The following is a 17706-nucleotide window of genomic DNA, read 5'->3' as shown; positions in this document are numbered from 1 at the left end:
CAAAGGTAATCAGTTTCTTTAAGTTTCAGCAAAAACAATTTTCTGGGTACATTAATTGGTCAGTTGTAGTCGTTCTTGTTCCTGCCTTCAGAATTGGGTTGATTCTTGCTAGCCCAATAGCACGACTGTTGGAGTGGATAAACATTATACAGTGCTCAGGCCAGATATTAGCATAAGAGGCTTATGATGTAATAATGCAGTGTTAAGATGGTTTGTCAATATGAATGAAGTTTATGTAACAAGATATAGATTCCAGTGCATTTTATACCCAAGGGTTTGCTTCTTTTTATGGTACATTGGAATTTCTCCACTCCAAATCCAAGATTGCATAGACAAGTTTAAACAGTTAATGTTATCGCAAAAAATCCCCCGATATTATATTTTGTTACCAATAAGAAAAAAGAAATCACAGTTTGTGACATTGGTGAAACCCAATGTGATCCCTGAATAAGCATTTTTTTTACATGTTATTTTACATACTTTTAAGGAGAAAAAATATTTTTTTATGTACAAAAAAAATACTTGTATACATAATTTCAGTAGCCACAACACGATTGTTTAATATTAGAATTCCTGTATGATCTATTCCTCACAATGATAGTACATTTTTGGTACTTTAAGAAGATTTTTTTTCACATTTGAGAAAAATACATCTATATGAAATTTTGGAAACCATCCCAAGTCCATGTTATATCCGAATTCATATAATAACGGAGCATGCTATAGCTGGGTAAAACTGTATTATAGATCTCGCTAGGATTTTAAAACTAGGAGTCCAGGACTTCCATTTTGGTAAAAATAGGAGTCCAACCATCAAAAGTTGCAGTCCCTTCTTTCCTACAGAATCAACACAGACATGAGTGCATCTATTTTTAGATGGAGGTTTTCGTAATGTAATCACTCACTATAATATAGCTTCATTACAACAGTCCATTGACAGGATCGCAAATTTATGGTTCATTTATTTGTATATGTACTTGCAGTAATTTTAGGCAATATTATCTGATTTGCTTTTTTCCCCCGTATTTTCGCAAATACGTGTCAAGTCAGAAAACAGCTTAGACCTTAAAGCGCATCTCGCGAATTCCACAACATAGCATTGTTCCATACGTTTCTGACCTACATAATTTGCATTTTAAAGTTAGGTCTTTAATAAAATAATGCATAATAAGCCTAGCTATTGATGCCTTGACGAATGCATTTCGCTACAACACTAGAACTAACCGGGCTACGGCGAGGGGCATTTAAAAGCATATAGTATGGTCAGTCAATGTACCTCTTAAATAATCACATGGTGAAGTCGTTTTAGCTTTTCTAACAGAAGAAGGCGAAGTTTACATTCAGAAATGAACACAATAACGAAAGCTAAAGTTGTTTATTTGATGTACTTTTATAAATTACTGCATGTACATCTCTGGGTCTTTCTGCCTCTGAATTCAATCACTGTAAATATCAGTACCTTTTTTTGACCCGGCTGCCAGTCAAAGCCTTTGAACTTGCCGCCTAGCTATTGCATCATGTTCATTTTTATGTACTGTTATAAAATGGCTACATGTATGTACATCAAGGGGTCTTTCAGTCACTGAATGCTGTTATTGTAACAATCAGCACAGCTAAATGATCAACACATTTTCCCACAAAGCATGTGGCTGAAGCAGGGCTGGCAAGTCTTTGAATTTTATACACACCTATTACATGGTACAGAGGACTCCCTCTTCAGCGATTTTCTGTGTCCAGATCAAACATTGGCGTCCAAATACGCGTAATTAAGTATTTCCGAGATCTCTGCCAGTGTATATATAATCTGTCTGGCAACAATGGTTATCTAGTTTGTGCAAGTCATGCTCATTTGTTTTTATATATGGTCATTGTTTCTAAAAATATTAAGACTTTTCCATTACTTTTCTAAACATTTATTACAGAATTTGACTAAATTTAAGACAGCATTTTAAAATCAATCCTTTCTAATTTGTATCCTTCTCCCATCATATATGGTCATTGACAGTAAAAGTTGAAAATCCTTAAAATGACTCCTGAAAAGCCAATTTCAAGTCTATTCACAATGATATATGATAAGCTTCTTTCAAATACACACTCAAGCAGTCTTTAGCCAAATCAGGATCTTTCAGTATCATACAAAAAAATGTCCATACACCATGAAAGATCCTAACATGACTGTATTGGCCAGAAATTACAGACTAATCAGCCCAAATGACCTTTGTTAACTTGATATGATACTCAGTTAAAATGTTTTTCAGAATTATTCCATGCAGTTGTTTGGGCATCATGTTTTCCTTATTGTGTTAGCATTACATTGCCCCAAATCACAAGTCAAAGAGACGTCAGAGCCTATCTCCTGCATTTATCAAACCCTTATGACTGTATGATAATGTCAGGGTCTTTACTGTGGACATATTACATCAGTCCCTCAAAACATGTTCCTTTATGCTGTAATTGTGTGTTGGTGTATTAACACATATAATAACTTTTTAACTAAATATAAGTAGCACAAACCTAAATTAAAAAGCATGCATGAAACAACCACTTGTTTTCATTATCCAAGTTCAATACTTGTTTGAGGGCCTGATGAAACAAAACTTTACCATAAGAATTGAATGGGAATTACCATTAAGTGTTGGTATTATCAAGACAATAAGTAAGTTTTTAATAAATCATTTTCAGAAATATGCTGTGACAATATTTTGTTGGGCAAAATTCTTTAATATTGTTTTTTAAACGAAAGTAATTATTTGTATTATACTGGCATTAAAAATCACTTAGAATTGTTTCAATGGCATCATTCTTCTGCCTAAGATCATTCTGTACAGCAGAAACATTTAATAAACCTCTTTGAATTTGATAGACTAGGATTTTGGTATTGATTATTCTAATAATTTGGACAAAATTTAATATTCTTTACTTTTGATATAACTGACAGTGATGAACTTATTCATGAATCAGTTATGCTCCAGTATCACGAATTATATGGAGAAAAAAATGTTTTGAATAGTATCTATAGTTAATGTTGCAATTTACCATATAGTAACATGATGGAAGTACAGAAGTATTCCAATAAGAGATTATGGGTCTATATCAAAGCTGTATAAACGGGTAAACATTTTGGCTTAATTTTTTCAGCAAATCTTTCAATATGAGACTACTAAACCACAGAACTTTTGACACCACTAAAATGACCTACTTTATGACATGTTAGTTGAAACCACAAGACCATTGAGATTATTGTAGCATCATCAAAACAGTTTCATTAAATACATACTTTATGATATGCTGTATTAAACTTATTTCAGAAGCTGACCTGAGAAGACCTTCAAGTAAGAGACAACACACATAACAAAAGTATGAGAGCAATTCCATCCGCCATAACTTTGCCGTTTCAACTAGGGATTTTTGCCAGAAGAAAGGTGATTCCCCAGAGAGGGGGCAGCTGTATGAAGAAAAATGCAGGTCTATAAATAATTAATTGACATTTCGTTGAAACTGTACCAATAAAAAAAGATATAAAAAACATTTTTGATATGGCCCTGCCTTGCCCTGTTACTACTAATCCATGAAGAATTGTTCAGTATCTTGGTCAAAATACACTGAAATAAATGTTAATATGACTTACAACTGACATAGACATTGGAAATTTTTGTATTGACTGTTGCATGCAGATATTGCACAGATTTATTGACATAGTATTTATTATGTGCAGATTTGATTTATCATTTTTATGCCATACTGTAGTAGTGTCTTTATTATTCATGTATTCTCATAACTAATTTTGAAAAGCAGATATGGACACAGCATTCAAATTCATGCCACAGTCTTATCTGTGCCAGAGTATGTACAAATTGCTGTCATTAAATAGTGCAATTTATACACTATCACTTTCAGATTGTGTCAGCTCTGCAGATTTTCATTGCCTGTGTTGTGCAATACTATAACTGTCTGTTTAAATTTATTGTTACAGTAAGTATATATGATATCAAGGAAGCGATACAAAAATAAGAACTACCTCTAGATCATTGTTTTATTTTAAACATCTTCATCTGGATGCTTTGAAATGTTTATTATCCAGTTTTATTGAACTGTTGATTATTCTGTATTACTGAAATGTTGATTATCCAGTATTACTGAAATGTTTATTATTTCTTAGTATTGGGATGCTGATTATCTAGAGTTGTTGAATGTTGATTGCATAATATTATTAAAATTCTGGTAATCTGTTATTGTTGAATGTTGATTATCCATTATTACTGAAATGCAAATTATCTGGTATTATTGAAAAATTGATTAGCTAGTATTTTACTGAAATGTTGATATCTATTATCATCGAAATCCTTATTATCTAGTATCATTAACATGTTGATTATATAGTATATTACTGAAATGTTAATTATCTAGTATTATTGTAATGCTGATTATCTAGTATTTTAGTGAAATGTTTATAATCTAGTACCACTGAAATGCTGACTATCAAATATCACTGAAATGTTGATTAATGTCTAGTTTCATTGAAATGTTGATTTTCTAGTATTACTAATATGTTGACTATCTAGTACTATTGAAATATGAATTATTTAGGAGCATTAAAATGTTAATATATTATCATTGACATGTTGATTATCTAGTATTATTAAAATATTAATTATCTAGTATTACTGATATGTCGATTATCGAGTATTATTGAAAAATTATTGGTCAGTATAATTGAAATGTTGATTATTTAGTATAATTGAAATAATGATATCTTGATATTATTGAAATCTTGATTATTTGTTATCATTGACATATTGATTATATAGTATTATTGAAGTGTAGATTGTCTAGTATTTTAATGAAATGTTGATTATCTATTATTATTTAAATTGTTGACTATGTTAATTTTAATTGCTTAGTATCACTGAAATGTTGATTATCTAACTGAATGTTGCTTATCTAGAGATATGAATAGTTGGTTATTTAGTGTTGCATATATATCATTATTAAAGGTTGATTATCATTGAAATTTGGCTTATTTAATATTACTGAAATGCTCATTATCTAGAGTTATTTAAGTGCTGATTATATGGTGTTATTGAAAGTTTTTGGAATGTTGATTATTTAGTTTGTATTATTGAAATGCTAAATATCTTGTATTATTGAAAGTATCTGGTATTGATGAATTGTTGTTTATCTTGTGTTATGGAAATGTAAATTATTATGTGTTTTAAAACATTAATTATTTAGCTGATGTGAATTTGCTATACGTGTGACATTTCATTTGTTGTGATTTTGTGTTTTTTTAAAACCGTTAATTTAAATACCCTTGATACCAAGGATCTATTCTTGGAAACAGTATGACCCATCCTCAAATTTGAACTTCACGCACAAACATATAAACGTAAAAGCTGATACCCACAAAAATAAATGTATTATCAGTAATCTGAAATGCTGATCATACAAAGGATATTGTATAATTCTTGAAAATTATTTTTGGGGAGGGGTTTTATATTCCTCATCCTTCTAGTTTTTCTTACCTATTGATTAGGTAATTTTTTGGAATATTGATTTTCAGTTGTTTGAAAATGTAATGACTTATTAGTCTTTGCAGATATGTTTCCTACAGATTTTTAACATGTTCATTATTATGTATTAAATTATTTGTTATTCTGTTAACTGGTGCTTTTATAATGTTCATTATGAAGTTTTGAACTGTTTATTATCCAGTGTCATTTTAACAAAAAAGTTTGGCTTTTACCAACAAATTGTTGCTGGTATTTAGAAAAATTAATGTCCCACTTTGCTCATATTTTTTCTTTTGAATGTGTATTTTGTAATGTTGATTAAAAAAATATTTACTACCAATGTTTTTGTTTTTAAATTTCACAATCCATGTTTGAAATATTATTTTTCTGTTGTTTTTTAAATGTTGATCATACAATATTTAAATATAAGGATGTTTAGTGGGTTCGGAGTCCGAATGCTTTAGCATCGGTGTGTGTACACATCCATCCATTCATCCATCCATCCATCCGTCCATCCATCCATCCTTCCATCCATTCATCCATCCATCCATTCATCCATCCACACACACACATACACACATACATACATTCACTTGCTTTTGAGCATGTGGGCATATGCACATAGGCTTGCCTGTTTTGGCTTCCAGTTAAGATATTAAGTTAAGTTATGCTGAGATAAATTCATCAGAACTGGATACATGTATGTTGATTTAGCATTCACTTAACAAATGAAGGAAGACAACATATTTCATTGTCAGGGATTTGAAGCTTAGATAAGCTGTTACATAAGAATTGATTTTGCTTTAAACCTCTGCATGAATTTTCAAGTTCTTTAGGATCATTCCTCAGGAAATTTGAATTATGTAATTACTTTAGCTGAAAGAAATTCCTAGTAATTTGGAGTTTAAATGATAGAGGGTCAAGGTCATTGTTCTTAAATATAAATTTAACCTTTGCATTTCATTTTTGCCAAATAACATAAATTCAAATTAACATAGTTTGATAAGATCCAGTTAATGCAACAAAGAAGCCTGCTAATTTTTACTAAACAGTTGGAAGAATATTAATGTGACTATTTCTAAAACTAATTTGTTTGGTATTTCTTTTCCAGATACTAATTTAGACTTATATGGACAGATTTCAGTGAAATTTTGTTATCAACTTATGCTTGTGCCGCATAAAGATTGCTATTCTCTTATAGGTCACCATCTTAAAAGCCAAGGACACATGTTGTTGTTGTGCTCAATCTTGGGAGAATATGGAATAAATGATTTTTATTATCCTATCACATTTCATCATCTATAACAAAACAAATTGTGTTCATTTGGACCCTTTCCACTACTGCATGTTATAATAAAGAGGCCAAATAAAATGCTTACTGGATAATACAGCGGAAGAAAATAACTTTGTACTCTTGAATTTATATAAATGATTTTGATTTTGGCTGTCAGTTGGACCCTACAAAATCATCACAAATAGAGAAAGAAAAAAATCAATTGGTTGAAAGCACCTGCAAATCATACACGACAGAGTGTATGGCGCAAAATAGCTAAACATGTGTCATATCCAGGCTAACAATATAACTATATTAGTAAATAAACATTATTTTTCGAAAAAAAGTTGCTGTGAATGCAAATGACAATATCACGGGTTACAAAACGTATTCTTAAAGTAAGTTAATGCTGTTTATGCAATTATAACTTGTTACTTATTCCGGATACATCAGTGCCTGTTTATACAAATTACAATATCAGATATCAGGCAATATAAACATGGGTTGTAAATAAACACGCCTTGTAGTTAGTAGTGTGAACTTAGGCTGTGAGATACAACGCTTTTATTACAAATCAAGCTGATCACAGAAGCCAAAATCAGATTATTTTAGGTCAGCAGATTTTGTATATACAAAGTAGACCAAGCTAGGGTTGCCGACCTTATTTTTGTTACTGGTATTCACAGGAAATTTAAACATAAACTTGAACACTTGAACAGGTTGAAATGAAAACTCATTACAAATTGCTACAATAAAGTGACTCCTCTCAGTCATTGGTTCTGTGAAGCTTTAGCTTATTTAAAAGGGAATACAACTAAATCTAAATCTCATTATAGACCTTAGCTGTGATATGGAAGAAAATACTTTGATCTCATTCCCAGAGGCAATGTTGATAAGCAGGGGTAGAACATTGAGAATATGCATTACAAGTACACATAAACGAGATCCAATTTTAGTCCTTGTAGCTGTGCAGCAGGGATGAAAATTGCTTTCAATGGTAGTGTTTTGCATTGTGTGAAGGAGAAGAGTTGGTTTGAGCAATGTCATGCAAAGTACATTTTTTTCAATAATAGTAATGACATAGATACCTAATGACAACTTATAATTATTATTTCAGATCTAGGAATAGACTATTTGAAATTGTTTTATATTTCTACCAATAAAGGCAATAATGATGGTGGATCAGCATCATTTATATAATTATCAATGAAATTAATATTAGGAGGCCAACCTCACATTCAAGCATTTTCTAAGACTCTGCAAAACCATATTTAAGTTTTGCACATCTTTATTTCTGTTAACTCTTTGCAACTGTCCTCTCACCTGTCCATGAATTTGAAACAAGATAAAGCAAAACATTTAGCAAGGATTTTGTGGATTGAAACTGTATTATTAATCTGTAGCCATTATCGTCTGTTTGAGACAAATGTACTGCTCATATCTTGCCCTAAAAATTGGAGGAAAAATAAAAACAAAAGCATTATGTGTTCGGCCAGAAAACAGTTATATCACTTGCATATGGCCCATTTTGGTATCGCATGAGGGTCATAATAAATTTAAATCAAAACCTTCTTGCGAATTTCCTAACACTCCCCTTGGTTCCAATTTAAAGGGGAAATTTATTATGTTTTCTAAAATGGATTATATTAGGTACATAACGATCCAAGCTAAGTATAGCAAATGCATACAAATCATAAAGTGTAACCAATCTTTAACTGCCTCCGCTGCAATTTGGAAACTTGACTGCTATGTAAGTTTTCACACTAACGTTGGATTCACAAAATCGAGGAGGCGGTGGTAATCTTCAAATCTTTTACATTTATACTAACAAAGGTTACATCATGTCTTAATTGTTTTATGTAACTGTTTCAAACAATTAGGTCATGTATATGAGATTGAAAACCAAGAACAGAAATTATATACATCAATGCAGCTTAAACGGCCTAAAATAGAATTATCGCAGTATTCTCCTCTTTCCTTGCTAGTTTATGTTTGCACTGGATGATACAAAAAATATTCGGGATTATTTTTTGATACTCATTTACAAAGATGAAGACAATATTATTAAATGATTATAATATTTATTGCCAGGATAATGATTTGAAGATATTACATGGTAAGCAAGATAGATAATTTCTTTTCAAATTTATAATTTGCTTGTTTGGCAATGTTTCATGCAGAACTGATTCATGCATTTTTGCTACAGGTTAATCTCCAGACAAAACAGCTCACAGGGTTGTTATTTGCATGAACTGACCTAATAGCTGCTTTGCAAGAAAGTAACATAAAATATGCTTTCTTGTAATATGAGATTGTTTTACAAAAGATTTGCACATCATTTATAATCAATGTCCTTGTCCTGCAAAAACGTTTTAGGTTTTTTTCCTAATTATAGTTATTTTGACTTATTAAATTGTATGAATATAACTCTCACCACAAACTGAATAATCACCATGTAAAGAGCTACTTACATAAAGTAATAACATTGTAAGAAAACACTTTGAATTATTATGGCCTTCCTATATATGAAGTCCTGGAAATATATGATGTAAATACTTCATACTTAATAAAATATAATGTCATAATTTTGGATTTTACATGGGAAAGTTAATTATAGCGTTTGTTTTATTTATATCTACGTAGCCCAAGAAGAATTGTTTCCAAATGCTGCTCTTTTACTCTAGTACTTTTAGCTGCATTATTAAGATTTGCATGAAATTGTTATTTCTAATAAAATAATAACTGTTGTTAATAATAAGTTATAGTCAATAGTTATTTGTTAAAGGTGCATGAATATCTATATACTATTAGTTTAATATTTGTTCTACATTTGTTTCACACAGACATTTTCAATAAGCCAGATTTTGAGTACAACATGTCGTGATGACAAACAACTATTACACACACAGTTGGATAATTTCTGGACATATTTTCCTGAAGAATCAAAAGAAAATTTAAAAAATTGGATGGTGAAGTTCCGTTTTTCTTCTCTTTTACTGCCTTTTCTTTTTTCTTTTTGTTCTTCGCTGGCAGGGTTTGTTCTTCTTTGTCATTCTGTGTTCTGATGTTCTGATATTAACTGTAATACTATATTCCTTCCATTCTTTAGTCGTAGCTGTAACGCTTTCATTAAAACATCATCTATATGTTAGCACGTTTTATTTCACAAATATTCAATGTCATGTGCGACAGATTTGTTCTTCATTCACGCAATTTGTTGCAAGTTTTGCCAAACCTAGATTTCATGCACACACTGACTTTACACTAGACCATTTCATTTGTTTCAACTTCTGCTTATAGGTTGATGAATGAAAATGTTTCCCTGTATCTGTGTTAAAGTTAAATACATTCTTAAACTTATTTCAGAATTAGGCTTGCTGATGCTAATATTCCTTGTAATGTTGCAAAAAAATTCTTTGTCAAAAATGGATTCATTTTTCTCAGTTCGTGAATCAAATAAGGCATATTTACCGTTGTATATTTAGTACATTTAGGACACTAACAGACAATTGCAAACCATGAAAAATAAAGCATTGATTGTGTTGTAGACAAAAGGAGCCGTCGACATTATACATAATAATTTACTTAGGATATTTTATTATTTTTTTGCAGTCATCAATTTTAATTCTTTCATTGGGAATGTTGCCCTATATATGTGCTTTATACATTATCGATGCAATCTGTTTTGCTGTGTTAACGCTTTTTAGGCAGATTTGTTTCTTTGGTAGTAAGTTGTAGAAAATAAAGATTTATTGTGACGTTGCAGATTGAGAGGGGGGGGGGGAGGGAAGCACAAAGGTTAAATAATTTTTGCACAGAACCAGTTATCACCATTTTTGAAAATCAGAATTTTTAACAAGACAATCTCACTCATACATTAATAAAGAATACATATATAGGAGTATGGCTCAACCCTTTTCTCTTCACGTAAAAACGCCAAACATTATATATGAACGCATGAAAACATATTGGAGTAAGATTAGACTTTTAGTGTTCTAGTACCATTTAATGCTGTCATTAACAACCACTACCATTCTATGGTAAAGCAAATATATAGCCACAATGTTCAGAAAACCGCCTTTTTATGTGGGCATCATTTCAAATCAGTACATGTGTTACTGGGAATCCATGACTATATTGATTACAAGAATGTATGCAGTGCTATTCAAACACTATAGAAATCAATCGTTGTAATGTCACATTAATGTCACATTAGTGATTTGGATGGTTACCGCATTTCTTCTTGTAATGTCATTTGACATCAAAATGAGGTAATCCAAAGGTATCAGACCTTTCCAGACTGTTGTCTTTGGCAAAGTAGAAACTAACCCTCCCGATTCCTTTGTGATGGCAGTCATATTTATTGATGACATACGATCAAACGTATTAAGGTATTTGATAAGGAAGTTAATCTTTAACACACACCACTGAATTCCAAGAATCTCTGTACGAAATATGAGTCAACATGAAATTAAGGTGCTAGGTATTCTTTTTTACACTTAATGATAAGTAGTTTACATGCGTCATTTTCCTTATAAAGGTCTGTCAATAAAATACATGAGTTGGCTTTATTGCTACTCTGTTGCAGGAGAGCATCTATACACCTGGTTACAAAATACGTCTATAAGTAGTGAATTGTAACGTATGTCTTTATACCACATAATGAAGATCTTTTTTCTGTCATGAGTTTCCATGTGTCTTCCATATATTCCTGGAATGTTTTTTCTTCACTGATCAATATATGTTGTCTGGCACTTGACTAGATTGATGAAGGTAACAACCATAGCAATGCTGTTTCGTCAGGTGTTTGACTCATTCAGCCAAATGTCGAGCACAACAGGATTCGAAGTTTTTTTTTCTTGTTCTGGTCATCGTGACGTTACTATTGGTGTTAGGTTACGTTTGGTTTGAAAGACAACATCCTCTTTGTCCACGTCCATGACTTTGTCTTCCATATATTTATGTTATTATTCCTGTTCACTTGAAACTGAGGTATATGACATCTGTTCTGAATGCGGAACATCATATTCACCTGCGTTCATGACAGTGTTCAGTAGTTTTCTGTTCTTCACCACGTAATGTTTGTGACTTCTGTACTGAATAGAAAACAATGCTTGTCCGATTTCCATGAACTAGATTTTCATTTTTTAATAGTTTAGGATCGCTTTATTGATACTGTTGATGTCCATATTGTTATCGTATTATTCTATTGTAATATTCTGTCTGATGACGTTCACTGTTTTCAACAAAGTGTAAAATAATGAGGTGGTCTGGCTTAATAGCGTGGGAATGTTCTTCGTCACACATCACTCGTCAAGTTTGGCTTCTTTGATGCTCGTGTTGTAGTCGTTGACATTAGCCATGACATGAAACACGTAATTTCTTAGATTCAGACTCAGGCGTACATTCGCACCATTTAACAATTTTTGGCGGTCACTAAATCAAATATTATGAAAATCGTCATCTTCTGTCAACAATGTTAAGGTGAAGGAATCATAAGTGTTAGGTTTCCACATCACAGAGGCATCCAGATGTGTGTTCCTAATTTTCTGTCCTCGATTAATTTGATTTTCCTGTTAAATTCGAAAAGGAGTGTCCATGTTGTTGCTAACCGCTTTGTTGTATAAATACATGGCTGAACACCGATTGCTTGAACATTTTGACAGGAGCTACTTTAAACTGAGAACATTGAGTAACTCTTATTCATTTTCATTTAATCATTAGTTAGCTTTTTGGTTTCAACGTTACTAGGTTTTGAGGCAGTCACAGGCGGGAATAGTTGAAATTCTACTCATTGGGATTCTAATCCGGTTATCATCCATGGTCATATAGCAGACAAGCTGAGTTTTGTGTTGGCACATATTCGCACAATTATTAGTTGTCACCATCTAGGTCTTAAAAATGTAAGAGAAAGGAAGTGAACCAACAGTTTAAGTAAAGTTCACCAAACAGTTTATTTTGTAGACTGCAAAGAGAAACTTTAAAAGACAGTACTGTGAATTAAATCCCAAATAATCCCCAACGCTTCGAATTAATTCCAATAATCTTGAATGCTCTAATGCACCACTGTGATGTACTCAAGAATGTCTTTGAATGAATTCTCAATGATCTCTAAGCAGGCTTCTAGTCCAAAAGGTCAAAGAGCACCATATATATGCAATGAATAATTTAAATAAATACTTCTAGAATATTTTAACACAACAATAAACTCTGATCAAAGATTTTAAAAAACCGATATGAAACAAGAATACCTAATTCTTTACCAATTTTCTATTTTTACACATTTCAATAGATATAAAAAGGAAAACTCTAGTATAACTGTAAACAAGACTGACCTTGAACTCAAAATTTAACAAACATATTATTTACCATTTTACATTTATGACAAAAGTCAGGTAGGCAAAAATCAAGGAGACAGTATAACTTAAATATACATAGCACAGCGTATCTTGTTTTAGCAATCGCAAATGTCCAAATCACTGGAGGTTGTTCTTCTTTTCTTATTGTCTTCCATGACGAAATTGGTTTGAGCTTGAACTACATTACAGACTTTAGTGGGATAAATTATATCTACCGAATGTACTACCAAGTGATATTAGTGATCAAAATGTACGGCTTGAGATAAATTGGTCGTTTTAGCACACAACACTGAGAGCTGGTTGTGTTCAAGTAGTCACTTGATGCCAAACGATTAATTTACAAGGAAGATGCTACTGTGATTTGAAGATATGTGAGTAGCGTTTAATGCTGCTACCGTTAATATATTTCATCTAATGATTAGAGAGAAGATAGCCAATACAACTACAGTGTAAAATATTTTACAATTCTTTATCTTATCTCCTTGTTGAAAACTTTTAATTTCAATAGTGGTTTCAGTGACGCACCACACCACACCACAAAGATTTAGCAGAAAAATACAATTTGATTTGAGGAACACTTCCTCCGCACCTCACCCATGGTGTCTGTTCCTGTTGCTGTGTATGGACTCTAAGAAGAAGATGCAATAGTGTTTAACAGCATGGTCGCGACTTGTACATCGTTTTTAGCCGCGTACGTGTTAAGCTGTATCCAAGAATCGAAATTAAATGGATATCCTTGGTAACAGAGTGCGCTATCTTGGAGTGGATATTTACTCACTTCACGAGTTCTACCAAAACAAATGCTTTTGAAAATATACACATCTTCTTTCTTCGTAACCTCATGCAAGCAAAAAGGTTGTTTAAGACTTCTCTGCATATTATGTTTAAAAAAATAAAAAACAAGCTCAGAACCTTAGAAGAAAAGTCTTTACATTAGCACACCAAATTCTGCATTAAGTATCTTTGACGCAGTTTACTCTAGAAAATATATGCAAACCAGTCTTGTTTCCCACCATTTAATGTATTTGAATAAAACATACATTTGTATGAAAGGGAAGTTTGAACGATCTTGTAATAAATATCCAGTTGTCAAAAAGTCTAATTTTTCCTCAGTGTTTGTTTGCATTTCCTACTTATAACCTTTAAGTGTATTTTAGTTAATAATCTTGAATACGGCACATATGTCCATGGACAGAAATTTAAGGTATAAAATCAGACATATGTTGTTTTATTTATGTGAATAGATACAAAGGAAAGAGGAACAGATGTTTGAGAGGTAGACTTGCAGCCATATTTAGTAATACATGTTGGATGCCAAAGCCGTAAGATGCAAAGGCTTTTGATGACAGGGGTCCATTCAAATTTTGTGATTAACTGCTAAGGTGTTGTTATTCTTGGCAAAATCTATGCATTTTCTGCGTAAAAGATTGAAAACTTTTCTTTAGTTTGAGACACTTTGAATTAGGCAGATCAAATACTTTTTACTCTATATTGATCGCAAAGATAATTAGGATAGATCGTCATGTTTTTCAAGGGTACACAACTTAATGGGATATGTCCATTTACCAAATAATGACATCTTTTCTGGAGAACTAAATCCTTCAACGGAAATTATCATTAGATTGCACGTATGAAATATGGCAGCTAATTTTATTATTTCTTTATTGCTTGTCTCAGATGTTTAGTAACTATGATTTAAACAGATGCCGTATGCAATGCGTTTTAAAATACAATAAAATAATTTTGTGCTGTTCACTGAAGATGACTAACACATTTAAAAGATCATGAATCTAAAGATAATTTTTACCCCACTCTTAGACTTGGTCTATTACTAGGTCGTCATGCCAGTGTGTCTGGTACACACTAGTGCATATAACACAGATTGAGTAACATTATTTTTTGGTAATGTGTGCTTAGTCGTGAGGGAATATGGTCTCGTTTGTGCAGGCAAGGCGGTGGGTGCCTCTTACTCGCGGACCTGGGTTCTAATCTCCGAATAGTAAGAATTATATAATTAATTAATAATCACGTAAGCTAATTTAATACCAGATTGTCTCAATAACTCGACTACGAAAACATTTATCAGGCAAAAAACCTTAGTGGAAAAAGGGGAATAACTCCGGCTAAAGCAGCGGTGACATTCAATAAATTTTGAAAGCGTTTTGACTCCTTTGATACATATTGGTAGGTTAAGCGATCTCCAAACACTGTTGATAGCCTAATTTAAAATATGAACTGTGGTTTTCTTTTGGTAATATTGAGTATGATAAATGACTCTTTTTAACATAACCGGACTACAGTGATGGATATATTTACTCGTGGAATAATAATAATAAAAATATTGGTTAAGGGAAGGTACGCGAAGTTATTTTTATTATAGCACTAGTTAGTTTCCTTTTGTATTTCCTTATTTGCTATTACCAGTAAATGAGAATGTGTATGTTAGGTAGAGTTTACATAAATCAAGACTATCGTCTATTTTATTAATAACTGGAAGACACTCAAGGAGGGGCCCCGGCAAGCCGAGTAGTGCAAAGCCCTTACCTTTACCGGTCACTGTCATCTCACCTCTACTCGCGTGGGTGGTGCGTTCAAGTTTAGGGCTCTGCAAATGTTGGTACTTGAAAAAGATCGCCAGTTGCTTCCAGCAGGTCGGTGTTGCTTACCAGGCTTTTCTGGATTCTTCCTCCACCGGTTATTGTCATTCAACCGCGAATCAACAACAACAATTGCACAAAAGCAAAATATTTTACTTGGCACAATCTGGGTAAAATGCGAATATAAACGGTTTAACCGAATATTTAATAACTGAGACCAAGTTGTCATCAATAATTGTTTTACACGCACTCAGATGAAGGGCACAAAGTATCCCCATCAAAAGTTTAATTGTTGGCTTCTATGATAAAAAGGTCTTCTTCTACATTTATTTCAATCGCTGAAATAAAGACACTTTATCATGGGAGATAATTGCAAATAGAATATGTACATATAGCTGTGAGTTATGATAGAGTTGTGGCATATTTCTAAATTAATAACATATCATGCGGAATTGTGGAGAGTAACATGAGAAATATATATGCAGATTTTAATATTTGGCTAGTTTGCATGTATTTATGTGTTTTTGTGTGTATGTTTGCGTGCAGATAGTCTGATAGGTAGGTATGTCATTTACCTAAAGAACCAAAACTATCTGAGTTGTATGGATACTCGAGGAAAAAAACCTGACGTTAAAGTACTTTCCACCAGACCCCTTTGTATTCACTGGCTAATACTATGCCATAAAAACAATTGTCAGATTTACGAGCAACTAAATCGAATCTGGTGACGCAGTCCAGGATATTAAAGGGACACAAATAAGTTATATTACCTTCATGTGGCCACATTATTTTGATTTGTCTCTCTTAGACCGGTTTTGGTCATAATGCTGTTGCACTGCCTCCTATCGCAACAATACGAGAGAGAGAGAGAGAGAGAGAGAGAGAGAGAGCTGATGATGAACGTTTAAGCAAACTTATATACGTTAAGGTTGTCTTTCTTCTAAATGGCGCCACTCAACAGAATCGTAATCCAAGGCTCAATGGCACAATACTCATCCAGGCCAGTCTGGGTAAGCTGCATTTGTGTATACTTGAGAAATGCTCTTTGTTCTTTTTTTCCCTAGCACGATATAGCCAATCAAATAACTAAAACAATGTCTTACAAACAATGAAAGCACATATCTTGTAAATACATAATACCAGTATACATCTCCATCGTAGCCCAGTTAGTACAACACATGCTTTCAAATAAATAAATAAATAGGCAATGCAGAGAAACGGTGATATTAAGTTCAGACATACACGCTTAGAATTATACATTTGAAAATATTTGCATACTTTAGTCAATTTGAGTTCTAATGTTTCCTTTGTATACGGTATGGCCATTGAAATCACCGCCTGATACGGATGCACAAAATATCATCAACAATAATTTTAAAGGCCGTATATGTAGGAACAACGCCTGCTTATTACTCTGTTCATCTGTACTTTCAGAGAATAAACTTATAATACATCTTTCTCATATTTAAATGTATGAAATATTCAAACTAACATAATGCACCGTGAAAATGGCATAAATAGATAATTGAAGAACAAATACTGCTCCAAAATGAGATGAGTGAGAATAGAGTATTGCTCCTTAATTGAATATGTAGGTTCTGGTTGAAGGATCTGGAAATATATCTCGTAATTAAATATACACAAACTGTTGTAGTAAAACTTAAGTGATAAATCTCAGGTATGCCAAAAAAATCTGCTGGGAAAGAGAAACGGCAAATTTAGGCGAAACTATGTACCATATATATCCATCTTTCCTTAATTATATTTTATACTTATACGCCATATAATTAGATGCAAAAATATACATTTTCATGCAATTTTTATGCTTAACATATTTGGATGAATTACAAATATCATACATCTCTATATCTTTCAAATGTGGATACTTCACATATTTATTGCAAAGCTGTTCTGCCAGGGCACAGTCAAAGAGAGATAACTCAAGAAAATATTTAGTCTCTAACGGT

The 17706-nt window shown here is 32.3% G+C and overlaps 1 protein-coding gene and 1 long non-coding RNA gene across 2 annotated transcripts in view; one reads left to right on the top strand and one right to left on the bottom strand.

The window, feature by feature from the left end:
* Positions 1–4094, top strand: part of LOC149795803 (uncharacterized) — a 54451-nt gene extending 50357 nt beyond the window's left edge. The window contains exon 14 of the mRNA XM_089963857.1: positions 3309–4094. Within this exon, the coding sequence (XP_089819983.1) occupies positions 3309–3320 (12 nt within the window). The 3' untranslated portion in view covers positions 3321–4094. The remainder of the gene's footprint in view (positions 1–3308) is intronic.
* A 6674-nt stretch (positions 4095–10768) lies between these two features.
* On the bottom strand, positions 10769–16307 carry LOC149795802 (uncharacterized). Its single transcript, XR_016422415.1, has 2 exons — positions 15687–16307; positions 10769–12677 (listed from the first exon to the last, which is right to left on the bottom strand). It is a non-coding gene; the product is annotated as an uncharacterized LOC149795802 (long non-coding RNA).
* Positions 16308–17706: the final 1399 nt, after the last annotated feature.

This window comes from Sinohyriopsis cumingii, chromosome 7 (assembly GCF_028554795.1).
Source record: "Sinohyriopsis cumingii isolate HCF-2022 chromosome 7, ASM2855479v2, whole genome shotgun sequence".
NCBI classification, from domain to species: domain Eukaryota; kingdom Metazoa; phylum Mollusca; class Bivalvia; order Unionida; family Unionidae; genus Sinohyriopsis; species Sinohyriopsis cumingii.
This window is presented reverse-complemented; position numbering and strand designations above follow the sequence as displayed.